The 26,053-nt window shown below is 39.1% G+C and overlaps 2 protein-coding genes and 2 long non-coding RNA genes across 4 annotated transcripts in view; 1 reads left to right on the top strand and 3 right to left on the bottom strand.

The window, feature by feature from the left end:
- Unr (cold shock domain-containing Unr) overlaps positions 1–15,766 on the bottom strand; it is a 24,088-nt gene extending 8,322 nt beyond the window's left edge. The window contains exons 1-9 of the mRNA XM_069508790.1: positions 15,704–15,766; positions 14,602–15,061; positions 11,913–12,136; positions 10,814–11,190; positions 9,268–9,475; positions 8,719–8,901; positions 8,283–8,434; positions 6,572–6,704; positions 5,433–5,627 (exon numbers count right to left, since the gene is read on the bottom strand). Coding sequence (XP_069364891.1) covers positions 5,433–5,627; positions 6,572–6,704; positions 8,283–8,434; positions 8,719–8,901; positions 9,268–9,475; positions 10,814–11,190; positions 11,913–12,136; positions 14,602–14,719 — 1,590 coding nt within the window. The 5' untranslated portion in view covers positions 14,720–15,061; positions 15,704–15,766. The remainder of the gene's footprint in view (positions 1–5,432; positions 5,628–6,571; positions 6,705–8,282; positions 8,435–8,718; positions 8,902–9,267; positions 9,476–10,813; positions 11,191–11,912; positions 12,137–14,601; positions 15,062–15,703) is intronic.
- A 1,095-nt stretch (positions 15,767–16,861) lies between these two features.
- LOC138404492 (uncharacterized) lies at positions 16,862–25,534 on the top strand. Its single transcript, XR_011238418.1, has 3 exons — positions 16,862–17,022; positions 20,234–20,694; positions 23,501–25,534. It is a non-coding gene; the product is annotated as an uncharacterized lncRNA (long non-coding RNA).
- LOC138404529 (uncharacterized) lies at positions 18,398–19,522 on the bottom strand. Its single transcript, XR_011238443.1, has 3 exons — positions 19,442–19,522; positions 19,170–19,307; positions 18,398–18,575 (listed from the first exon to the last, which is right to left on the bottom strand). It is a non-coding gene; the product is annotated as an uncharacterized lncRNA (long non-coding RNA).
- LOC117995783 (uncharacterized) lies at positions 21,067–22,919 on the bottom strand. The gene is made up of 3 exons (XM_034983778.2): positions 22,742–22,919; positions 22,164–22,358; positions 21,067–21,188 (listed from the first exon to the last, which is right to left on the bottom strand). Exons 1-3 carry the CDS (start codon positions 22,917–22,919, stop codon positions 21,067–21,069), a joined length of 495 nt encoding a protein of 164 aa, XP_034839669.2.
- Positions 25,535–26,053: the final 519 nt, after the last annotated feature.

The following is a 26,053-nucleotide window of genomic DNA, read 5'->3' as shown; positions in this document are numbered from 1 at the left end:
TACTGGACGGATTTGGCAATTTGGAATGTAGATAGCTCCTGTTCATCGTTTATGTCAGTTCGATATATGAGCAGAATGAACTATTATAGGGTGAGGAAACTCTCGGTTTGATCCTGAATCGACGATATGTCAAATATGCTATGGTGACGTGAAATCGTAGAAAAATAGGGCTACCTAGTGTCAAGTGTACTAACATTTGACACCTGCCAGTGACGTCGAAGCCTCGACGTTTTGTCAGAAGTTCCCTAACTGTCGTGAACTGTGGCAATAGTTTATACCATTGCCAATGAGGAAAAACTATTACAAGTTATGTGACATGAAATTCGCAATAGACGCGGCATTATTGACACCAAATTTATTACTTTGCGCGTAAGAATTATACGATCGAATACATTGATGTAAAAAATGAGTAAATCTAAATTCAACCTTGCAGAAGAGAGTCATTTATGTTATGTCAAATCTTTCAATTGTAACATTTATTCTGAAAAGCGTACCTACTAAGTATTATGAAATTCGACCAATCTCACAATATGGAACTTCGAGAAAGAGGTTAGCCGCCGAATCCAACTCGGATGGGCAGTATTCGGGAAGCCTCGAGATGTCTTCTCATCCGAAATTCCTCAGTACTTGAAAACCAAAGTCTTTGGACAGTGTGTGTTGCCAGTGATACCATATTGATACGAGACATGGTCGCTAAGTCACTCAGCGGGCGATGGAGAGAGCTATGCTTGGAGTTTCTCTACGTGATCAAATCAGAAATGAGGAGTTCCGTAGGAGAACTAGAGTTACCGACATAGCTCAACGGGTTGCGAAACAGAAGTGGCAATGGGCAGGGCACATAGCTCGAAAAAGCTGACTAATTGACTCTACAAGGTGAATGTCAGTACCGCATCCCAGGCTCATTCAATTGAGAGTTTGACCACATTATCATGGTGTATCGAGCATAACTTGGGTTATGAGTTTATGTTCAAGACGACATTCAATTTTCACGCATAATATTTTCAGGGACGTTAACGCTCAGCTCGAGAAAATTAATAATGCCTGCTAGTGGAACTATGCTAACAGCATTTTCTATAATCTTATTCCAGTATACCTACCGGTGACAATTACTAGGTCTCGCATCTATATACGTCGTCTCGTCGTCGTCTAAACGTCTGCATACATAATAAATACTACTGAATTCGAAAGTCAAGGTTACGAAGCGGTAACTACATGAAGCTGTACGTTAAGGCATTGAAATTATTTATATTAATATTAAATGGGGGGAAAAAAATCTTCTTTAAAAAGCTGCTTCAAACAAAAACTCTCCCAAAATGAGAGGTGCGTCGGCCCATATCTCTATCAACGATGAAATGTAGGGAAAAGTATAGCAACACATTAACAATTCACCCATCATTATCATGACCAACCCATCCCACTCAGAACGAGTCAAAATAAAAAGGGTTTGGCCATAGTCTAATAAAGCAAACCAAGTGCGGATTGGCAGACTTCACACACTTTGAGAAGATTATGGACAACTCTCAAGCATACAGGTCTCCTCACAACATTCTTCTTCGCCATTAAAGTAAGTGATAATAATTAATTAATTGCTTAGAGCACACGTAACTTCAGAAAGTTAAAGGTATATTTATCAGCAGAATCGTAATATAAGGCCGGAACTGTCATATAAAACGATCGCGTAGTTCTATTGCGCAACTTTAGGTAGTGGTCCGACCGCCGGTGAGAAAAGGACTAACTATCGGCGATTTTCTCTCTCAAGAAACGCACAATAAATGTAAACGAAAGAGATGCATATATCAAAAGTTGCTCTTTGACGGCGACGACTCGCTTTACTAGATTTGTCGCTGAGCGATGAGCTTTTAAAAATAAACTCGCTCAGCGATATTCGTTTAGCGATGCTCGCTCGCTTGATCACGTGTAACGCACGCGCAGGTTTGCACAGGTCTGAGCGATCGCGGGCGAATGGCGCGAGTAATCGCTCGTCGGACTCACTTATAACCCGGCGACAAAACTATCGAAACGACATACTCGCTTCCCGCTAATCGCCACCTCGTTTAAGTTTCTAGTTCTACTCGTTTCTCGTTCATCGTCGGCGGTCGGACCACTGCCTTATACACGTGCCTATTTTCGCTGAGTTGTATCAAAAACCATATACACGTTATTTTATTTCAAGGTCTTTTAACAATTACAGAATTTTCATATGTGTAAGCACATTTTACCAACTATTTTGTATGGAAAATTTCTCCTTGACCGCAATCTCAACTAACGATATAACTTAACAAATAAGGAACGATGTAGTATAAAATGGATAGGCGCAAATCTCGTGCAATATCGTGTATCGCGTGCAATTTCAGCTGGGAAATAAGATTTCCGGGAAGTCTTTATAACCGGGAGAATGAGTGTGCATCGGGTATTGGTTTTTGTACTTCATCTTGTTTAATATTATATATTAGATATCTAAATATATAAAAGGAAAAGGTGACTGACTGACTGACTGATTGATCTATCAACGCACAGCTCAAACTACTAGACGGATCAGGCTGAAATTTGACATGCAGATAGCTAATATGACGTAGACATCCGCTAAGAAAGGATTTTTTAAAAATTGAACTCCCAAGGGGGTGAAATAGGGGTTTGAAATTTGTGTAGTCCACGCGGACGAAGTCGCGAGCATAAGCTAGTATAATATATATTAGATATATAATATTAGATATTAGTATAATTAGTATTATTTTTCCGATGCAGTTTAATTATTTCCTTTTTTAATTGCATTTTGGACAGGTGGTGGTGGTTGAAAAATTCGATTTGTGCAAGTTCGTCCCGCCAATGGCTAATGCGCGTGGCCGCCATTTTAGTGACGTCAGCAATAGACTGAAGTTTCGAGCTGATGGCACATTTTTATTTCAGCTGACGTCAAAATTACGTCATATCGATGTTAATGAGACATGGTTCCAGCGCAATAACAATTTGCGCATAATAACAATGATAATGTGGCTGACTATCCAGATATCTTGAATAATTATCGTCATATTTCAACAAATTAACACAAAACAATATTAAACTGTATCTACATATAGTAAACCTTCCTCTTAAATCACTCTGATCCATTGATGAAAACCGCATTGAAATTCGTTGCGTAGTTTAAAAGATCTAAGCGTACAGAGGAACAGATAGACGGCGGGAAGCGACTTTGTCTTATACTCTATCTCTACATAGTATGTCTATATTTAAAGAACGGACCAACTTTACTGACGTATGCAAAAGTCTTTCAATGTTTATTTTCTAAGTAAGCCTTATTGTTTGTCGACTTTGCAACCCGTTGGACCACACTTCCGTAGAAAAGCGATAAGCAGAACTAGCATGGTTGCTTTCATAGGCGAGTTTGATAGCAGTCGACGCCCACATGACTTGACCTAGAGCTAGGGTTGCCAACCGTACTCTAAAATAGAGTATTATACTCTATATAGCCTTCTATATATGGTATATACCCCTCTCACTCTGAGAGGAGACCTAATCAACCCATCGCCGGCTCACTACAGAGCACGGGTCTTCTCTCAGACTGAGATAGGTTTTGGCCATAGTCTACCACGCTGGCCATATGCGGATAGGTAGACTTCAGACACCTTTGAGAACATTATGGAGAACTCTTAGGCATGCAGGTTTCCTCACGATGTTTTCCTTCACCGGTAAAACAAGTGATAATTAATTAAAACGCCCATAACTCCGAAAAGTTAGAGGTGCGTGCCCGGGATCGAACCCCCGACCTCTGATTAGAAGGCCGACGTCCTAACCACTAGGCTGTCACAGCTTCCTAAACCCATATCATAACCAAAATAGTCGACTATTTACTGTGAATATGTTGGTATCCCCAATTCCACAATCCACATTTGGACGTTTCTGAATGCAGCCACTAATGTCGCTAAGTCAATGTCATGTCACAAGTTGTTTTGAGAAGTGTTTTGAGGTTACGTTAACACAAATTTTTCATTATCATACATTAGAGTCATACAATTCTTTTAAAAATCATGAAAAATAGCTATGTTGCGCAAAAAGCACAAAAAATAGCATTTTAAAAATATTGAATAAATGATACTCTTTTTTGGAAGTCCGTACTCTTTGTTTACCTCCTTTGAAATCATATAATATACTCTATTTCTTCTAATAAAAGTAGGCAACCCTACCTAGAGCGGAAGAGCCATCGATTTGTACTATACTAGGCTTTTGCTCGCGGCTTCATCTGAATTTCATTTATATTATTTACTAGCTTATCCCCGCAACTTCGTCCGCGTAAACTACATAAACTTTAAACCCCTACTTTACCCCCTTAGGGGTAGAATTTTCAAAAAAAATTTCTTAGAGGATGTCTACGTCACGACACCTGTCTGCATGCATTTCAACCCGATCCGTCTAGTAGTTTGAGCTGTGCGTTGATAGATCAGTCAGTCAGCCTTATCAGTCAGTCAGCCTTCCTTTTATACATAATATAGATTTGTTTACATCGGTAACTACTTCATCCTTCTTAATTACCTCTACCCATATTATAAATGCGAAAGTGTGTTTGTATGTTGGTTTATTGGTTTGTCCTTCAATCACGCCGCAATGGAGCAACGGATTAGCGTGATTTTTTGCATGAATACAGTTAAACTCCTGGAGAGTGATATATAGACTATTTTTTATCCCGAAAAATTAAAGAATTCCCACGGAATATTTAAAAATTAAATCCACGCTGTCGAAGTCGTGGTCCAACAACATTACCTATAGTCCGCGACAGGTTTAGTTGGCAATCGGGGTATGGGGCGGGGAGATGCCCCACACACCCCCAAGTCACCCGCGGTCGCGCGCACCGGGTTAACGCGGGGGCTGTGCGGGTGTGTCCCGACCCTGATTGCCATCTCAACCTGTCGCGTACTATAGTTATATATTATTTCCAGCGAGACCCTTGCTTGATAATACGTACAATATACCTACACAATATAATTGTATAGGTTCAATATTTAGGCTTTTAAAAATTATGTGGCTCGAAATCTTTTCGCAGTGGTCTAACGATACAGAAACCTTACACGCAAAATCTCAAGTTTCTAGGCTCGGCAGTTTTAACTCAGTAGGTACTTTAAGTTTTATGTATAGTATTTATAAGACAAAAATGTATGCAATTAATTCTAGGAATTGATTATGAAGATACATTGTTGTATCTGTTTATGTTATTATTAGATAAGTACAGGTGTTCGATTGCAACTGGCTTGAGACGGTTTCTGGGATAGATAGGTTTACAGTAGGCTGATATTGAATTCCTTGATTTAACTTGATTTTTTGAACAAATTAAAACAATTTCTAATTTGTTAATTAGATTTAAACTTTTTTCCGTCAACAACCATGGTATTTTCCCCCTGTCAAAAGCTATGTTAAGAGACATAGATAAGTTTACTACTCACCGATGGGGTGTTTCTGGAGGGGCTGGTGTTGGTGGCGGAGTACAGAGCCGCCTCCTTGGAGACGATGCCTCGTACGCCGCGCTCCAATAACGTCTCGAACTGCACCGTGCCGGGCGGAAGGTGTTTAATGCGAATGGCGGTCTGACTAGTGTTCATGTTGGAGAACGTCGTCACTGGGTCCACTGTAAACTCCACCTAAAGACCAATGGATGGATTAATTGGAATAGAATATATTTTATTCAAGTAGACTAATTACAAGTGCTTTTGAATCGTTAACTACGTTAATTTACCACTGGTTCGGAATGCCGTTCCTACCGAGAAGAACCAGCAAGAAACTCGGCGGTTACTCTTTTCAAGTGATCAATTTACAATATTATTATATCATACGGTACAAGCAATTGCAGCCCCGTGCGTTGCTGGAGCGAGTCAAATCCAAGTTTTCTTATAATTTACATAGTCTTCCACTGTATAGTATGCTTTTTTCAAGAGCAAACTTTTAATAGATTTTTTAAACTTGCGTAAAGGCAAGTCTAAAATTGTTTGTGGGATTTTATTATAAAATGGCAATAAATGCTTCAAAACCCAAACCCAACCCAAACCTAACTAACCCAAATTCGCAATAAAGAAAATTGAATTGAATTGAAAAATGAGGCCACAAAATATTAGCGTGTCCTTTATTTTACTTCGAAAAGAAGAAGCGATGTTCCCAATAGATTACAACATATTATTTAAGGGACGGATCAACAAAGGGCCGGCAAAGCATTGGCGGTTACTCTGGTTCTGCAAATATTCATTGGTGGCGATAATCACTTCCCATCAGGTATAAGAGGAGAAGCAGCTCGGAGAGTACGGATCTCAGGCCGGCACCACGGAGGAGCAGCAGAAGGGATCTCAGCTGTGCTAGTGACGTTTAGCCCCCAAGAGGGGAGAGTGAGCATTAGGGACAAGGAAGAGACAAAATAATTTGTAGGGAGTCAAGAAGGCGCCCCGGGAAAATGCCAAGAGCAAGTACCGAACGGGCGCCCTCCTGCGATTCGGTCCGTATAACCGAGAGGTTGGTGGGGCCATGGGAGATGGAGAGTTGACCCATCAGCTTAATTACTCGCTATTTTTATTTTAAAAATAAGTTAGTGACATACCTCGTCACCCACGCTTAACTCCTGCCCCAAGCGTAGAACTTCCTGGAATTGGAAGGGCATCCGGTCCACGCGTTCCACGCAACGAATGAACCCAAACCCTTCCCGCAGCATGCAGACCACGCCTTGCTCCCTCCTGTAACAAACCAAACAACTTAAAAGGTAAACCAGCGTCTCGCTGAAATAGGTAATGAGGCACACTATACTACCAATACGACCTATATAGTTACTACATACTGACAATTAAATCACGCTAGAGTGAAAAACCTAACATCAGAAGGTCTAAAGTGTTGGGCAAATCGCGTCACTTACACGTTTCTCCGAGAACGTTTCAGTGATCTTTCAAGCAAAAGTACGCGGCAGAAAATAATGTACATCGACCTTTAGAAAGAGATAGCGGTTTTGTAGAGCATTGTCTCTGTCGTTGAGACCGACAAAACGTCACATAGGTATGAGTGACAGAGACAAGGCTCTACAAAGCCGAAATCTCATTGTAAAGGTCGATGTATAGTACGCGGCAGAAAATAATGTACATAGACATTTAGAAAGAGATAGCGGTTTTGTAGAGCATTGTCTCTGTCGTTGAGACCGACAAAACGTCATATAGGACGCTCTACAAAGACGAACTCTTGTACTTTATTTTCTGCCGCGTACCTACTGTACAATATTTTCTGGCGCGTACTGTAAGGAAATACTGACTATACATATTTCATCGATGACATAGTCAAAATGACTTGCGCAGCAAACTAGTTTTACAGGCTAAGCCATTAGGTCATGAGTGCAACGCATAGTCAGCACCAAGATATCACAATTATTAGGAACTAAGTCTACATTTTAGTGTTAGTTAGGGAAATATGTGAAGAGGGGCATTCTGTCGTCACAATCTCTCTACGCAGTTTGTTAGGTTAGGTTAGTTTTACGTCGTCACAATCTCTCATCTCTAGAAATCTGCTTCTAACATTAGCTAGACACAAAGTTTGGCTAAATGTAAGGATCTAGTTATAATTTAGTAATACTTATATCTTCGTTTCCCTCAAAAATCCTTCTAGCTGTCGCTTATCCTCAATCGCGTAATAACCTCAACAATTTTTTCGGACATTATGGTTAGTAAATCTTTATTTTTTTAATTTGAATGTTCAGTTCAGTGAGGTCTGTGTCTGATACTGAATTATAGCCCCCGAGCTCATTTGACGTTGGTTGGTTCTACATTGCTGTTTCACTGAGTAATACTAAAATAATTTTTCATAAAAAACCTTCAATGGATTAAAAATAAATGTCAAATGAGCTCGGTGGCTATTATTCAGTTTTAGACACTGAATTATGTGAGCCACTGAAAGCCACAAAGCAAAATAAGAAGAAAAAAAAGACAATGAGTTAGCGAATCATCCCGCAGGTCAGATTGTCATCTGTATTTGTATAATGTATTTGTATAATTAATACTACAAGCATGTATTATGTAATATTCATATACCATACATGGTAAAATGTATAAAGTTAAAAAACTACAATATCAACTGTTATCTGACCTGCATTATTGTGAATAAATTATTATTTATCTATTTTACTTAGTGATCAGCTTACTTGGTACTCTAAAACACATCGATAAAAGATGGCAGCCTGAAAACAGCTGTTCTATTTGGCGGCCACTACGCGAAAAAGTTACACAAGCCGCGTCTCAAGAAGTTTTAATACAAAAAAAAGTTCCGATCGTTACCTTTCTCCTGACACATTGAAGGACTCGTCGAGCAGCGATATGTTGGTCGCGCGCTTGAGCTGGTCGCGTCTGTCCGTGGCCACTTGGAACTGCACCCAGTCGCCGTGGCGCAGTGTGAACTCGCCGCACTGGTCTTTGTCGCCGAAAGGCACCTGGTTGCAACAAACTAGTGTCAGAGTAGACCTTTAAGCGTGAAACAATCGGATGCGTCTGTAAGCCACGACTGATAGGTATGCGCAGTTATTTGGAACGCGGCTCGCTAGATATTTCTCCGTAAGGTTACGTCTGCGACTTTCGGCCCAACAGTTTGCACAGTTCAGTAACTGCCATGTAAATATTGTAAAAAAAAAACACAATCTTAGACGATGGTACGGAACCTTTCGTGTGCGAGTCCGACTCGCACTTGACCGGTTTTATAATAAGAAAATATACTCACCTCAACTTCAGAATGATCAGCCGCGCGGTACCGGATCCGGCCCGGCAGCGGATCATTCATCCGGAAAATTGGTCCGCGTTCAAGGGGCTTTAGCACTTGGCCACGCATGATCTCAGGGCTAACGTCCTCGAACACCACTGAGCCACTGGGCAGTTTTGTGATATTGCACGCCACTTCCTTTCCCTGGGGAAACCGCAGCTTTTGTGAATAGGTATGATTACTACTAGTCAAATCAGCTACGTCAAAACGCTCGCTGAGTAAGGGAGCTTGTATGAGATATATATGTATAGATGTAACGTCATAAGCATTTGAACTAATTTGAAGTAAAAGTCACGCAAATTGCTATTACGCTGGAACCATGTCTCATAACATCGAAATGACGTCATTTTGACGTTAGCCGAAATAAAAATATCATGTAAAATGTCCTGGAAAATCAAAAGTTCCATCGGGATCTTTAAAAACCTAAATTCACGCGGGCGAAGCCGCAGCTAGTATGTTATAAAGTATTAGAATATATTATGTAGTTATTGAGTAAATAAAATAGCTTACGTTTCTGGTCTGAATGATGAATTCGACATCGTCACCCAGAGACAGCTCCTCTTTGACTTTCGCCTCGGAATAGTGGAAGAAGATCTCCTTGACGACATCCGCGCGCTCGATAAAGCCAAAGTTCTCCTTCTTAGAGCAGACCACGCCGTGGTACTTCACTGGGTGTGCGGGGTTCTCGAAGCGAACGTGGCACGCCCCGAGTGTGCCTCTGGAATTATATGTCTCATTAGTGCCTGCGAGGTCTAAACCTGGTCTAAACTAAACCCCTTCTCGCTCTGAGGGGAGACCCACGCTCAGTGGTGCGATAATGGGTTAATACGAGCAGAACGAGGCAAATATAGCACATATAGTTGTAAAGATGAATGTTTTATTAGTATCTGACTGACTGATAGTAGACTGAGGCAAACTTATGACGGTTGTATTACTTCCATTTTAGGTTGATTTCTCTGTACCCGTCAAAATTTATTAAGCAAATGGCCCGGAAAATGTAACAGACGGAAAGACAGACATACTTTCGTATTTATAATATTTGTTTGAATCAGGACGATAGCAAATATGTTACTTAGTTACAAGCGCAAAACAAACAAAATAAGTTTGCCAAATTCGTTGTTTTGATTCTCTCTATCCCTAGGGTGGCGTCCAGGGCGTCCATGCTGCATAGTGTATACCTAGCATACTGCATACTTAGCATACTGCATAGTGTATATCTATCTAGCAGACTGCATAGTGCATACCTAGCAGACTGCATAGTGCATACCCAGAATACTGCATACCTAGCACACTGCATATTCATACCTAGCATACTGCATAGTGCATACCTAGCAGACTGCATAGTGCATACCCAGAATACTGCATACCTAGCACACTGCATATTCATACCTAGCATACTGCATAGTGCATACCTAGCAGGCTGCATAGTGCATACCTAGCATACTGCATAGTGCATACCTAGCATACTGCATAGTCATACCTAGCATACTGCATAGTGCATACCTAGCAGGCTGCATAGTGCATACCTAGCATACTGCATAGTGCATACCTAGCATACTGCATAGTGCATACCTAGCATACTGCATAGTCATACCTAGCATACTGCATAGTGCACACCTAGCAGGCTGCATAGTGCATACCTAGCATACTGCATAGTGCATACCTAGCATACTGCATAGTCATACCTAGCATACTGCATACCTAGCATACTGCATGAAGCTGAAAGCTGAAAGTTTCTCTGCATATTATCCCCAACACTGGGAGGAACGTTATTTGGATGTTTGTTTGGATCATGGTGGCTTTGGGAGATAACAGGTGATAAAGGTGTAAAAAATCTTATGTCAAAGTGTAAAGACTAATTTTTTAATATTTCCTTCAGAATAGTATTAGAAATCACGTTATGTATTGTTAAACACTTAGTATTATGGCAACTCCATGTGAATACAGAATCATGATTATACATTTCTTGAGCAAGAAAATAGCATTTTCATAAGAGCATAGTTTCCTCGGCGGGCGGTGGGACAAGTGCTTAAAGTAAAATATTGTCAAAACTTACCTTTGGTTAGTTGCGATCTGAAAGCTCACAGCGTCTCCAGTACGTAAGGTGACGTTTCCCTCTACATCGTCCTTTGTGTAAGGCAGGAAGAAACATTCGCCTCTGTTCTCATATGAGATCCTGCCAGTGTTATCCCCAGAGCCTTCACCTTTGACTTCTGTGGTTACGACTCCGGTGACCCGGGCTTCACTTAGCACCACCTCAGGGGCTATCTTGGTGACAGTGGAAGCTATAGGTTTGCCCGTACGACGGTCGTAAGTCATCTCAAATTCGACAGGGTCGCCTATCTTCAAGTGGTCGATGTTGCCACCGAACTGGCTGAAGTGGAAGAAGAGGCGAGCCTGCCTCTCACAGCATTGTATAAAACCATAGGAATGCTAAAAGTGAAATTCCGTTTGTATTCAACATTTTAGGTAATTATGTTAGTAAAAAAGGGATTCATTCATACAATTATGGGCTACTTTTTGCTGGCAAATAAAATTTTACATTAGACTAATACTTTCTGAAGATGTTACATTAGTTATTTGAAATTAGATTTTGTTTTTATATTAAGTAAACCTGATTGGCAAGTTTTCTTTCACTTGTGCTGTGATATATCAAAAACATAAAAAGTAATGTTGGTTTCAAACAAATTTTAAGTACTTACATAAAATATACACTACCTACTATAAAATAAAATATATTTAGTAAGTATGGGTTTCAAATATATATATACTTACAGACCATTAAGTACAATATTTGAAATTTCAAACTTATAATTGTATTGACTTCTCTTTATTGTTCTGCTTATTTTTAATGTGATTTAGAACTTCTTCAGATTTTCTTTAAAAATGAAAACATCAGTAAAATGCACAGCAAGCTAAAGTAATGTCACGAAGTATTTAATACCTACAAAAGTTACAGGCGGTATTTATATTTCAAATGCTTAGTAGACTATTTTACTTTGAATAACTTTAGTTATAGGAAATGAATTTTAAACAATGTGCATTATAATTAGCATTATAAGTTGTAACAATATCAGATTTTTTCTATTGACTGGCAAAACAAAAGTAGCCCACTTTGCACGATGTCCTTCAGAATAGGTTGATATGTAACTTACAAGTAGTTTTTCAATGATCCCGGTTTCCCTTATAGGTGGGTGGTTCATCGAATCATACTGAGGCGGATTGTTGGTAGAACTAGAGGAGTAAACTCCAACTGAGTCACCAATGGGGCATGTATCCAGGTTATAGTTCCCGAGGTTGAACCTATTACCGCCATTAGACTTGGCCATGTTATTGAAATTGTCTCTCGGGGAGCTAGGGTACTCACTACTGAAAGTACCTATGGACAAATTGAAATATATGTGAATTGTGTGTATGTAACAGTATAGCAGTGATAGCCTAGTGGTTACGATTTTGGCCTTCTATTCGGGGTGTCTGGAGTTCAAAGGATGCATGTTATGTATACAATATGAATAGCAAAGACTATTAAAGTTTGTGTTTAGAGTAGGTACCTACTTCTTACTTTGTTGTATGAATAAAGTTAATGTAAGTGGGTAGGTTGTGAAAGTGTATGACAATCTCAGTTCATACATTTTCTAATGGCGAACTCAAGTGTTTAATTTACTAATGCAAACATAATAATGCACCTCTAACTTTTCAGAGTTATCTCAATTTTAAGCAATTTTAACTATAGTCGATGAATTTTAAACTGAGTCGTCGAGTTATCCAATCTAATCGAGTTGGCCAATGTGCATGACTGGCCACCAAATCCTTCTCATTATGAGAAGACTCATTTTCAGTAGTGAGCCGATGTGATGGGTAAAAAATATTATAATGATAGTATATAGTGCAATGCATTTCAACTGTGAAGAACATTGCCATATTTGATCAAGCTGATGGTTTTTCATTTTCTCAGTTGAAATGCATAGTAAGCAGTTCTTTGTTAGTATCAAGCAATGTGCTGGATTATATTTAGGTTAGATTTGTTTGTGTATTGTCTCTCTATCTCAATAATATTTATGAATAATTACAATTTGTTGACATTAGTGTAAATGAGGTGATGACCTGTGGGAAGCGGATGGATGAGGAAGGCGGAGGACCGTGTTTGGTGGCGTGCTCTTGGAAAGGCCTATGTCCAGCAGTGGACGCAAACAGGCTGATGGATTAGATTGGATTGGATTGATTAGTGTAAATATATTAGACATAGTATTCTGAGAAGAGCCAGTTATTTTGTCTCTTTAAAATTTCTGTAGGACAGTTAGGGGATAAGATGGCACCTTGGAATTAAGTGCTATTTTAGATTAAAAATATTATTTTAATAAGTCTCAATGTTTTCCATTGTCAGGACTGGTTGTGATCCATCTATTTTACTCACACTATAAACTATTTCATCATTATAAGTCTTTATTATTACAATCCACCGTTCAATCGGAGGTCGGGGGTTCGATCTCGGGCACGCACCTCTAACTTTTCGGAGTTATGTGCGTTTTTAAGTAATTAAAATATCACTTGCTTTAACGGTGAAGGAAAACATCGTGAGGAAACCTGCATGCCTGAGAGTTCTCCATAATGCTCTCAAAGGTGTGTGAAGTCTGCCAAACCGCACTTGGCCAGCATGGTAGACTATGGCCAAAACTCTTCTCACTCTGCGAGGAGACTTGTGCTCTGTAGTGAGCCAGCGATGGGTTGATCATGATGATGATGATTATTACAAACATAGAGATATTGGAGATGATGCGACTTAGTCCACATGGATATACGTAGGTTTTTAATCCTATAGAAACTCACAATATTTTTGTATGTAAGAGAAAGTTTATCTATTTATAAACTGATAAACTGTGTTGTCTTTAAATAAGTGCATATATTATATACTAGCATATTGAAAATTTTCAAAATTATCTATTAAAAACCACAAAAGCTAGCAAAAAACAGTGCTTAGATCTTATGAATAATGAACACTAGGGCTAACAACTATAATTAATTAATGAAGTACTTAATTGCTGAATACTGAAATACAATATGAATGTTGTCTTATTAAATGTCTTGATTAGCACTTAAGCCAGTGGGCCCTACCGCGGTTGTTTGACAGCTATAATGTCACGATCGCAATCATCTCTGATTGGTTAATGCTCGCTCACTATTGGCCACAATGCATTGTTGCAACAAGAATCGCACAAATTCAGCCAATCAGAACAATTGAGATTGTAATAATGATTGATGCAGGTTTTAGACAATCGCCCTACAGGTTCATTTAAATAAGATCATATTTCAATCTGATTGTATGATATTACATTTTAAAAAACATGTCTTTATATTATCAGGTATTTTGTTCATACAATAAAGACAGTAATTCTGTGTTGAGGGCATTCATATTTTTAGGGGGTTTCAGTGCATAATAAGGCTGAGATCTGTAGAGCGCACTTTGCCTTTGCTCAGACTTAAGATTGAGTTAAAACGAGACAGATTTATGTGAGAGATATAGGTCTGTCTCGTTTTAACTGTGTCTTAAGTCTAAGCTAAGTCAGAGTGCGCTCTATAGATCTCACCCTGAGACTGAATAGCATTAAGGAACCTTACACTAAGAACATGTTATGTATACAGTAGGGACGTGAAATGTTTAGAGTAGGTACCTACTTCTTACTTTGTTTTATGAATAAAGTTAATGGAAGTGGGTAGGTTGCGAAAAGTGTATGACAAACAGTTCATGTTGGCACTCCTTAGTGAATACATTTTCTAATGGTGAACTCAAGTGTTGAATTTAATAATCCAAACATATTAGAACAGTTTACATTATAGACAACTTACCATTACGATAAGTTTGTTTAGCTTGCATATTTGATTGTTGGAGATCTAGAATATCTTGTAGAGGGGTGGAGTGTGAATCTGGCGGCTGGAACAACTTCCACTGAGGATTGTTTGACATTTTGACAGTATCTCACTTTGTATATAAGTCAAAAATCACTATTATGTACCAATATAATATCACAGAAAAAAAGTGTGTATGGTGTTGAAGCTTCCTATTGAGTGAGAGTACAAATTTACAAGTCAAAATCACATTTTCGTCTTTGCACTTGATTACACTCCAGAGGTCACTGATTTTAACACCAAAATAACACTTGTGTTGCAAAACAAAACTACTTATATGAAATAAACTACACTACAGATCCTCAGATGTCTTCAATGCTTGCTGAATCGGAGCTCAGCTGAGCACAGGCTTGTTTGTGTGTTTATAGCTGGTTCCTGAGTGCTGGCACCTCACAACTACCTACTGCAAATATTATCATTAGTTATCATTTCACATTATTTCTAACATACTTACAAATTAACAAAAATATAGGCAAAATGTTGTGCAGTCAATTGGATAAATTTATCCCTACACATCGGCAATTATTATAGGAGCCGAGCAATTTAAAGTGCAACAATCGCGCACCGGAATACACTTTATGGCTCAGAATATAAACATGTATGTCAGCTATGAACGTCGCGGCACGTCTGATAGTGCATCCTTCAGCACCAACTAGCTCACTCGGACGTTGTGTACCTACTGATCATTGAAATCTACTGTCCCGATCGGCGACAAAATCTAATCAAAATATCGAACCGTGAGAACTATGTGTACCGCACGAAATATACCCGTTCATGCATTACAAAGATCACAAATTTCAAGCTATCTCTACTTTTACACGAGGAATTACCACAAAGCGTTGCATCGGAATATCGTTCCACATTTTATTATTGCTATCTAGGTAGGTATCGGCCCGTCCCGACCGACGATGTGCAAAATTGTAACGCTACAGCCCGACGGCAATCGGCGCAAGAAAGCCTAATTCTGTGGCACACATGATATTACTGATCATTTGTATATTAGATAAAATTTAATGAAATCATCGAGGAAGTACATAAACACATTCAATAAAATTATCAAATCTCACCACGACACAGCACAGCACTGACGACATACCGCCATATTGAATGTCAACATAATCGCGCCTTTGATGCTCTTACAAACAAATTTGAATTTTGTTACAAAATATTATTGTAATTTTATTATTTTGATAGTTACAGGACTAGCGATGATATAACTTGCTTTATATTAATATAAATAATTTTTTGAAATTTTGTGCTTGTTTTGTCTAAAGGCGAAAATCAATCGTTTTTCTCTATTTTTCGTTAAATGGTTTTAAAAAGTTTTGGAAGTGGGGTCCAAAGAGTATATAATCTTGGAGTAAATGTATTCTGTGATATAATCACTACAAAGAGTATATAACCACTTTCAGAGTCAGGCTTTGGCCTTTGTTCTCCAACAGCGCCCCTCCTGTTAATGTCATTCAAGTGCCAAAAGAGCCAAAAGAGTGCAACAAGGCTATCCTGGCGCGTGGCAAAAATCGGAACTAACGTTGCCGTCAAGTGTCCCCTTTGTTCTTCTTCAATCTTGAATATAAATTCGTGTTCTTCTTTGAATATTCTAAGCCTTTGTTCTCCAACAGCGTCCCCCTGTCAATGTCATTCAAGGGCCAAGAGAGACTTATCGCCACACTGTGGGTACCGATTTATAGACGTAGTAAGTAGGTACATCCAAATAAATTCTTTGCGCAACATAGGCAAATCTAGGTACCGTTTTTCCATTTTGACGATTTTGACTTTCAACTTCGAGAGGAGCGTGATGTGTCATGCGCATCAATGCGCATTCTAAAGCATAATATGGTCATGCGTCGTCGTTCGTCAGGTCGGTACAGTGCGACAAGAAGGCTCTCTTGGCACTTGAATGACATTGACAGTGGGGCGCTCTTGGAGAACAAAGGCTTAGAATATGCTTAGAATCTTTAAAATATTCAAAGAAGCACATTAGGGGACACTTGACGGCAACGGAACGACGCCACGCGCCAACATAGCCTTGTGGCACTGTAAAATATGTATATTTTAAAAACATAATAAAGGAAGATGGTTGCTTTTGGGCACGCTTTTTGGTGCTGGAAGTTGAAAGTTGTCTTCTCATTAAACGTAGGTAGTGATCATATACTCTTTGGTCATTACTAGTCTGTGACTTGCAGTGACTTGTCCGGACTTGTCGGCACGTGGTTGCCATGCCAATCTGCCAATATTGTAAAAATCTCCGGATTGGTCTGTGGTAAAAATCATCCGGAAAATCAATCTTTTATTTCTGGTCGGTGATCAATGTACCTATTCAATAGATATACCATATCACAAGATATCATCTTTTCAAAGGTAAGCACATTAACTATTAGGTAGGTACTAGGTACGCATAACTATGGTATAATGGTAGATGTATAATAATATACCATGGTTCAGGGTCCTGGCTGAGAATTAGCGCTGTATGCTCTTGTCTTGTGTATGAACAATGAAGGCATACAGCATAATGCTGAGCTGGAACCTTTTTTCGGGTTTTGCCACACATGAAACAGTTTTTTCCGGCGCTTCTTCTGCTTGATGCTCAAGTGGAGGAAGCGCCGGGATAACCAACTCTTAGTAAGATGTGAGTGTGGCACAACTTATAAAATAAACGTTTTTCGTAAGGCCTCTCGAAGGATTAAAGCACCTCTAAAGAGCTTCAGACACGATCAAGCACGTAGATTTGTTTTGCTCGATCAAGCTACTTGATGCAGCTACCAAGCGGCTTGATCAAGCACTGATCGAACACTGTCCGAAGTCCGAACTCCGAATGTCACGTCAAGCAAAATATAAAATCGCAATAATCACGCGTCAAGCACGTAAATTGCTTGACTCAAGCATCAAGCACTCAAACATTGTAAACGGTTAAAATGTTGGTCTTAAGTAAAAATCTACGGCTTGACGTCAAGCCACTTGACTGTCTCGAAAACTCTTAACAGCTGCACTCAGAGATGTTCATTAAAGCTCTAATCAGTATTTAACTTATTATCATTGAATTTGTTAGCGAGTGAACGACTGAGTGAGAACTCTGCAAGTCTTGTCAGCCATTCTATAGTTTTAAAACTGATGTGCACACAGAATATGTTCTCATTGGACAAAATAAATATATTAAACACTAGATGATGCCTGTGACTTCGTCCGCGGATTTAGGTTTTTAAAAATCTCTTGGGAACTTTAATTTTCTGGGATCACAAGTAGCCTATGTCCTTCCCCGAGATGCAAGCTATCTCTATACCAAATTTCATCAAAATTGGTTAAACGGATAAACTGTAAAAAGCTAGCAGACAGTCGGAGAGACACACTTTCGTATTTATTATATTAGTATGGAAGTATGGATAATAATACTGTTTTGATTTTGGTGTACAATAAAGAATATTTTACTTTACTTTACTTTTACCATGCAATAAAGATGAGTCTGTGACCCTAGTTAAAATTTCAAAGCACTGAATAGAAGGCGAATAATGTATAATATAAAAATGAATCACTAAATGTGTTGCTCATCGCAAATCTCAAGAACAGCTGAACCGATTTCACTAATTCTTTTTTTATAATATTCCTTGAAGTACGAGGATGGTTCTTACGGAAAGAAAAATTTAAAAAATTTTAATCGACTGTTAGGCGGAATGAAGTTCGCCGGGCAGCTAGTAAATAATAGAAAGAATGAAACATGGGATACTTTAAGTTTCTTTACTAATGTCATGCATGTAATTATCCATGTAATGGTATGAACAATGTAACACTTTCCAACCATTCCTTGAAGTGTGATAAATTTAGCACAATTAATGGCAAAGTTTCCTGTTGCCTTTCTCCCCATGTAAACATTCCAAAAATAGTAAAATCATTTGGGTCTACAATGACAGCTCCATGTCCTGAAAAACAAGTGCGAGTCAGGCTCGCGCAATGAGGGTTTCGTACTACAGTCGTATTTTTTTACATTTTGCAGGATAATTCAAAAACTATGATACATAAAAATAAATAAAAATCTGTTTTAGAATGCACAGGTGAACACCTTTCATATGATACCCCACTTGATATAGTTATCTTACTTAGAAAATTGAAAATACTAACTATATTAGTTCATGACCACAATTTAATTTTTTTGTGTGATCTAACCCTAAATTCAGGGTTTTCAGATTTTTCCCCAAATGTCAGCTATAAGATCTACCTACCTGCCAAATTTCATGATTCTAGGTCAACGGGAAGTACCCTGTAGGTTTCTTGACAGACAAACAAAAAAAAAGTGATCCTATAAGGGTTCCGCTTTTCCTTTTGAGGTACGGAACCCTAAAATGTAATAAGTACCATCTTGTTATAGAAATAAGTATGACACATTTAGCTGTACCGCTTAACTGACACTGGTTGTAGGGAGAAGGGTGACCAGTTATGTGGAAAACCCTGACTTTTTGTTTATTCCCATTCCAGCACCCTTATACCCTTTAACCATAATGCATTCTATTACTCACCTAAAGTCAAGTTAACTTTTTTTTTCAATACAATACAAAATTCATATGTCCTCAGTTCTATAATTGAACTGACATAAGATGTACAGTTCTCCATTGCCATTGATTGAACATTATGTACCTCTTTTTTGTCTTTTTCACCTGAAAAAGGCGATTCTTAAAGGAATTCTAAGCTTTTCCAAAATACCTGGTATTATCTGTTTTGATTGTTCATAGTATGTGTTCAAACGTCCAGGTTGGATTTGGTCAGGTACTATATTATAAAGAATAATAACCTTTGGAACCATGATCCCAGCTTATAATTGTCATTTTTTCTGTCTCTATGTCACCATTGTAATAGTTATTAACATGTATTTTAGGAACTGAAAATCAACAATTAGGTACTTAAACAGTACAAAACCTAATGTTTTTGTGTTCATATTTTATGAATCTCTGCCCATCAATAAATGAATGAATGAATAATAATTGGTATATATAAAATTCAAAGTCCTGACTGACTGATTGACTTATATATCAATGCAGAGCCTAAACCACTGGTCCTATAGACATGAAAGTTGGAGGGTGTCTTCTTTGTAAAGAGTAGGTATCCACTAAGAAAGGATTTTTCGAAATTCCACCCCTAAGTGGGTTAAATGGGGGTTGAAAGTTTATATGAAAGTACTATGTTTTTGAAGTTACAGACGTAAAAATCGACATTTAGGTTATTATTTTTAAATAATGAAAATCTGTATAAGTTATTTTGGAAAATTCCCCCTTGAGGGTGGTAAAATAGGGGATGAAAGTTTGTATAGAAACGTTTTCATAATTTTTATTATTTACAAACTTTACCTCTTTATAATCTGTATAATTCAATTTGGTGAATTCCCCCCTTAAGGGGGGCAATGTTTTTATAGAACAGTTTTAACAATTGTTATTTTTACTTGAAATTTGAAATGTAGGCTATTTCTAGGGGTTAGGTATCAGATAAGAAAGGATCTAACTAAATGCCCCCCCTAAGGAAGTAAAATGGGGGTGGAAGGGTTATATGAAAATCCTACTTTTTGAAGATAGATTGTATTTACTTTCAGATACAAATTCAATAATAAGAAGAAATTTATAAGGTCATGTTTGGAGACCACCACTATGGGAGCTCCTGTACCAGCAGCGCTGGGTGCCCCAGACCCTCTGCCACCTCCAAATCTGGGTAGAATAGAGGAGCACCATATGCTTCGTTCCGTTTGGCAGAGGCTAGAAGTTGAGCCGCCTTTGCCGCTAAATCCCGCTCCACCTGACCCTAATCTACAAGTGAAAGAAGAAATCGTAGATGCTGAATACAAGACCAGCAATCTCCGAGACAAGGAAGCCAGGGACGAAACGGCCACAGATCAAACCATTTTTCATTCCAATGAAATATGCAGATGATTATAAGAGGAAAATACAATAGTGACTGAAAGTGCAAAGAAGAAAACAGATTCACCAATGCAGATAATCTAAATTTATTTTGGGCTCAGTCAGAAAATGGTGCCTTGCACAAGTTGTAAAAAACAAGGTAAATAAAGTTTTTCATAGCAATATTGTATTTTAGCTTCAACAGCTCAAAAACAACGGTGGGCCCACAGTGGTAGGTACCTATGATTTAGAGCAATGCTGTAAATTGCAGACAGCAGCAGCAATGCTGTTGGTAGCAGGTATCTACTGGTTTTTACACATTCATATGAAACAAGTGAACCACCCGATGCTTCGCTGGTTCAGATCCGACTCGGGTCTGATCTCTCGCTCTAATTTGTTAGTCGAAGTGGGATAGCTATATGTAGGTATTTGCTTCAAGTAAGTATTGGAAATGAACTCTCCATTGCTTCTACTTCATGACATTGCCTGCATCACTTTTGCTGCAGTTTCCAACATTGCTCCGAATCTTATCTTAAGGGTACTTACTTTTGTACCGCTGTTTTGAAAGTGGATTGTGCTGGATCAGTCCTACATTATCTGCAAATGTGTCTCTATTGAAATGTGGATGGACGATGCTTCTTATGATTTTATTTCCTATAACAAATACTTCGGTTTAGAGTGAAATCTTCATTTATATTTTATCTCTATAGTTCTTTGCGATTTATCATGATCAACCCATGACTGGCTCACTACAAAGAACGGGGCTCCTGAGAATTATCCTCATAGCTGGCCAAGTGTGGATTGGCAGACTTCACACACCTTTGAGAACATTATGGAGAACTCTCAGGCATGCAGGTTTCCTCACGATGTTTTCCTTCACTGTTAAAGCAAGTGATATTGAATTACTTAAAATGCATATAACTTCGAAAAGTTAGAGGTGGCTGCCCGGGATCAAATCCCGACTTCAGATTAGGAGGCGGACGTCTTAACCACTAGGCAATGATAGCTCTTTGCGATTACTCGGACTGGAAATAGGGTTAAAATGAGACAGATTTATGTAGATACACATAAAGGTCTTCGTGCATTACACAGATTCGATGGTGACTCGACCTTGTATGTGAATGACAAGTAGACCACGCGTCGCACACTTCTTTAAAATAAATGTTGAAAATTGTACCGTAACGAACACAATAGGTATAAAGCTCACATTTCCATGCTTTACTGTTACGTTCAGCTATATACTTAACTAGCTTATGCCTGCGACTTCGTCTGCGTGGACTACACAAATTTCAAACCCCTATTTTACCCCTTTAGGGGTTGAATATTCAAAAATCCTTTCTTAGTGGATGCCTACGTCATAGTATCTATCTGCATGCCAAATTTCAGCTCTATCCGTCCAGTAGTTTGAGCTATGCGTTGATAGATCAGTCAGTCATCTTTTTACAAATATTGAAAAACCTTTCAGTGCATATATATGGAGAATGCACTTGCCATATTTGCCTTTGTGTCAACTGTCATGTCAAAGATACGATTTCAGTCGCTAATCTAAGGTTAGACCATACTTGTGATAATATGATCTTGATACAGAGCAAATATGGCAAGTGCGTTCTCAAAATGTATGCTGTATACCTTCAATATCATATGAATATTTGATCCTCCAATCATATAACAGGTTTGATAAACCCGGGTCGACTCGCATAGCCACACAATGCCCTGCACTGACTGACCATTCTTGAGTTAAGAGGAGGGTGTTACAAATATTTCTTATTGGTGTTACATTTACATAATATAATAGTCCAACTGGGAATTTGTGTAAGCCATTATCTGTAATTGTAATAATGGTGGTTTGGTTGTACAACGTGGCTAAATTTGTTGCACACAATTTGTTTCATTCGCTAATTGTTATTGCTGATGTCCGCGACGTTGCGTCGTCCGCGTGGATTTAGGATTTTAAACTCTTTGATTTTCCAGGATAAAAGTAGCCTGTGTCCCTCCAGGTCTTTAACTAGGTATATCCATACCATGCAAAAAATCACGCCGATCCGTTGCTCCATTGTGACGTGATTGACGGACAAACCAAGAAACCAATAAACCAGCCGACAAACACACTTTCGCATTCATAATATGGGTAGTGATAGGCACAAGCTTGACCACAACGCACATGATGGAAAGTAAAATGCCAGGTCCTACTTGTATATCCAACATACCAGATGGTAATAAAACACGCCGTGTATCAAAAACACTACTAGGACCACTATGATCAACTACTAATACGTGTATCAGATATATTATTAATAAAACTATTATAACGACAATAGTTAGGACTAAATGAGCCAGAATACATTTTTCCCCTCTCGTGAATTTCGAACGAGTTTCCGGTTTCATTTTCAATATTTTGACAAATGTAGACCTACTAGATTTTAATCTAGTAAGTCTATAAAGTTAATCGCCTAGTATCATGTAGGACGTGATTACCCAAAAAGAATCCAACTCGTATAGTTTTAAATATTCTGTAGGTGATAGCCTAGTGGTTAAGACGTCACGTCGGCCTTCTATTCGGAAGGTCAGGGGTTCGATCCCCAGGAAGCTGCTCTAACTCTCTAACTCTGCTCTAAGTTAAGTATGTGGTTATAAGGCGTATGAAGTTGTCCAATCCCCACTGGGCCAGCGTGGCAGACTATGGCCTAAACCTTTCTCATTCTGAGATGAGACCCGTGCTCAGTAGTGGGCTAGCGATGTGTGATCATGATGTTGATGATTCAACTTAAAGTTTAAAGTTACCTAAATAATAAATTGAATAGGTATTTAACTTTGGGGGTGTGGGTTAGATCCTATGTGCGTAACGACGCGACGCGCGACGTCCAATTAGGGCATTGGGTAAAAATACCCTACCATTACTAAAGTTCAAAGTACAACATAAAAATCCTGATGGATACACGACTAATATTTACCTTCTTTTTTTACAGACAACTCATCTGCACCGAAAAAAACACTCAAAGCAAACAATTTCTCACTTTGACACAGGGTCCTAAGGTCCCGTAAAGCATTTCAAGATTATATGTATATGTTAAGATGTATGTGGGTCCAGGTGGAAGAGCTACCTTCTGATAAAACTTTAGTGCAGTGCAAGTGGGTGTTTAAAAGAAAGGTTAATCAATAGTGATAAAAGTGTGCGGTTAAAGCGGTCTGTCTGAAAATTGGGATAGTGACACTTCATACCAACAGCTAATAGGAAGTTGAATGTATTTTTCGGTTCTTACCAGACCTCTTTTTTTCTGAGGTGAGGAAAATCCATCATGGATACCATGGCCACAGGGGTGCAGTGGTTATGTCGGACTCTTACCAACAGAAACCTCACGAAGTTCCACCCCACCGCTAACGACGGAGCACAAGGGACCAACAACGCCTCGTTACTCCGCCAGCGGATGTCCGCCGCAGCAGACCCACCACTGGGGCACTACGTGTCCCCAAACACCGTCAGAGGCATGCCGGAACCACAGCACGCCAAACAACCCGAGGACCACACTGAGCGACGGACCGCCCCGTGTCCATCATCCTCAGATCCTCACGAGGGCTAGGGTTCGCGGGGAGGGCCCTTCCCTCTCCACGTTCCCCATCCTCACCATCTCCCTCGCCCGTCACCAAACTGCACAGGTGAGAGACCGGTGGAGCAGCCAGTGTTTGGATGGGTGATGAAACACTCATCACCAACCACCCAGCACAGCCACACCCTCCGCTCCTGGGGCTATGCCCCATGGGTGCGTCTACTGCGCCCTCTGCTCACTCAGAGGGACGCGCGGACAACACCCCCTCCCTGCCAGGTCAATTAGCCATGGCCAACAGTATCCCATGAAGAGAAACTGTTAACCATGTTACCAGGTTACACCGGCCCAAGCGCTGCTCTTCCCTCGGAAGAGACTCGCAACACTCAGGCACACCGCACACGGGGAGGTTACCTGGCTGGTACCCCAGTTCTTACCAGACCAGACTATCTTATTGTGTTCGTTTTTTTAGTTAACTTAATAAATGTCATACAAAACGTTCATTAGAACTATGTGATAAGAATACTTAAGTATCAAAAGAAAACTAAAAATTATTGTTCAAAGTATGTAAAGGAAAAAGCTGAACTAGTGGGCTTTGTTGATGCTGATTGGGCAAGTAATACTTTAGATCGGAAGTCATATACAAGTTATTTATTTGTTCAGGCTCAGCTATTTCCTGAGAGAAGAAAACACAGAACTGTAGCTTTATCCAGTATGGAAGTAGCATATATGGCTATCGCTGAAGCTTGTAAAGAAGCTATATGTATATTTGAGATCTTTGTTTTATGAGCTTACTGGCAATGAATGTAGTTTGCTCATGGTTTGGTCTGATTCAATGACACTTGACAGTCAGAGTGTGCAGAAGTTGGTGGCAAATTATGGTTGCCATAGGAAAAGTAAACGCATCTATTATGTCCCGCAAGTTGCTATTGCGCTGGAACCATGTCTCATTAACATCGAAATGACGTCATTTTGACAAAAATAAAAATATACCATCAGCTCGAAACTTCAGTTCCCCTGCCTGACTTCAGTCTAGTGCTGACGTCACTAAAATGGCGGCCACGCGCATTAGCGATTTGCGGGACTTATATTAAATATCATTTTCTAAAGGATTCATTTAGCAATAATATTATTAATTTAGAGTATTTGCCAACAACTATTATGCCAGCTGACGTCCTAACTAAAGATTTAAATGAGTTAAATCCCATGAAGCATTAGTGTTGAATTAAAACAAAAATGGTTATTTTGAAATGTTTTGTTTACTTGCTGTAGTTGGGGTGTTAGGACTGGTAACTTTGTACTGTACCTAGTTACATTAAATAAACTTTTAATGCTATTACTACTAAGCATACTATAACTAAGTATAGTTGATAGTTCTATAAGTTACACTGTCTATTGACTCCATTGTAAACATGATTTTGCCGTCTCTTCCTGATAATTCCTGTAATTAAAGAGTCCGCATGTCGGCTTACAAAAACTTGTCGTTTTATTAAGTTACTAACTGATGCCCGCGGCTTCGCCCGCGTGGATTTAGAACTTTTGATTTTCCCGTCGTACATCGCCCATTCCCGAGATGCAAGATGTTTCAGTACCAAATTTCGTAAAAACATTTAAAAACGCATGATTCTTTAAAAATCCTGTGGGATCACCACCATTTAAGAATGCAATTCCTTACAGCATCAGGTCTGAGGAGTTGGATCCTCCTGTTCAAAAAGTTGTCGGCGTGATTAACGTTTATATACCCATGCCAAATTACAGATTTCTAGCACTAATAGTCTGAGATTAACCGAGGACGGACGGACGGACATTGCGAAACTATATAAGGGTTCCTTGTTTACTACGGAACCCTAAAATTACAGTTATGTTTTGTACCGATTCAATGAGTCCCACCGAGCCGAGCGTGCTTCATCAATGGTGTACGTGTTGAGCTCAGAATAAGGACTATTAGAAGTAGCCCTATTGTGACACTTACTGTTA

Source organism: Maniola hyperantus, chromosome Z (genome assembly GCF_902806685.2).
Source record: "Maniola hyperantus chromosome Z, iAphHyp1.2, whole genome shotgun sequence".
NCBI classification, from domain to species: Eukaryota; Metazoa; Arthropoda; class Insecta; order Lepidoptera; family Nymphalidae; genus Maniola; species Maniola hyperantus.
This window is presented reverse-complemented; position numbering and strand designations above follow the sequence as displayed.

Coding starts and splice junctions, on each gene's coding strand:
- LOC117995783 (XM_034983778.2), bottom strand. CDS start 22,919: ATGAAACCGGAAACTCGTTCGAAATTCACGAGAGGGGAAAAATGTATT. Junction 22,359..22,741: donor GCGTGTTTTATTACCATCTG/GTATGTTGGATA, acceptor TTACAATTACAG/ATAATGGCTTACACAAATTC. Junction 21,189..22,163: donor ATATTCATATGATATTGAAG/GTATACAGCATA, acceptor TATTTGTTATAG/GAAATAAAATCATAAGAAGC.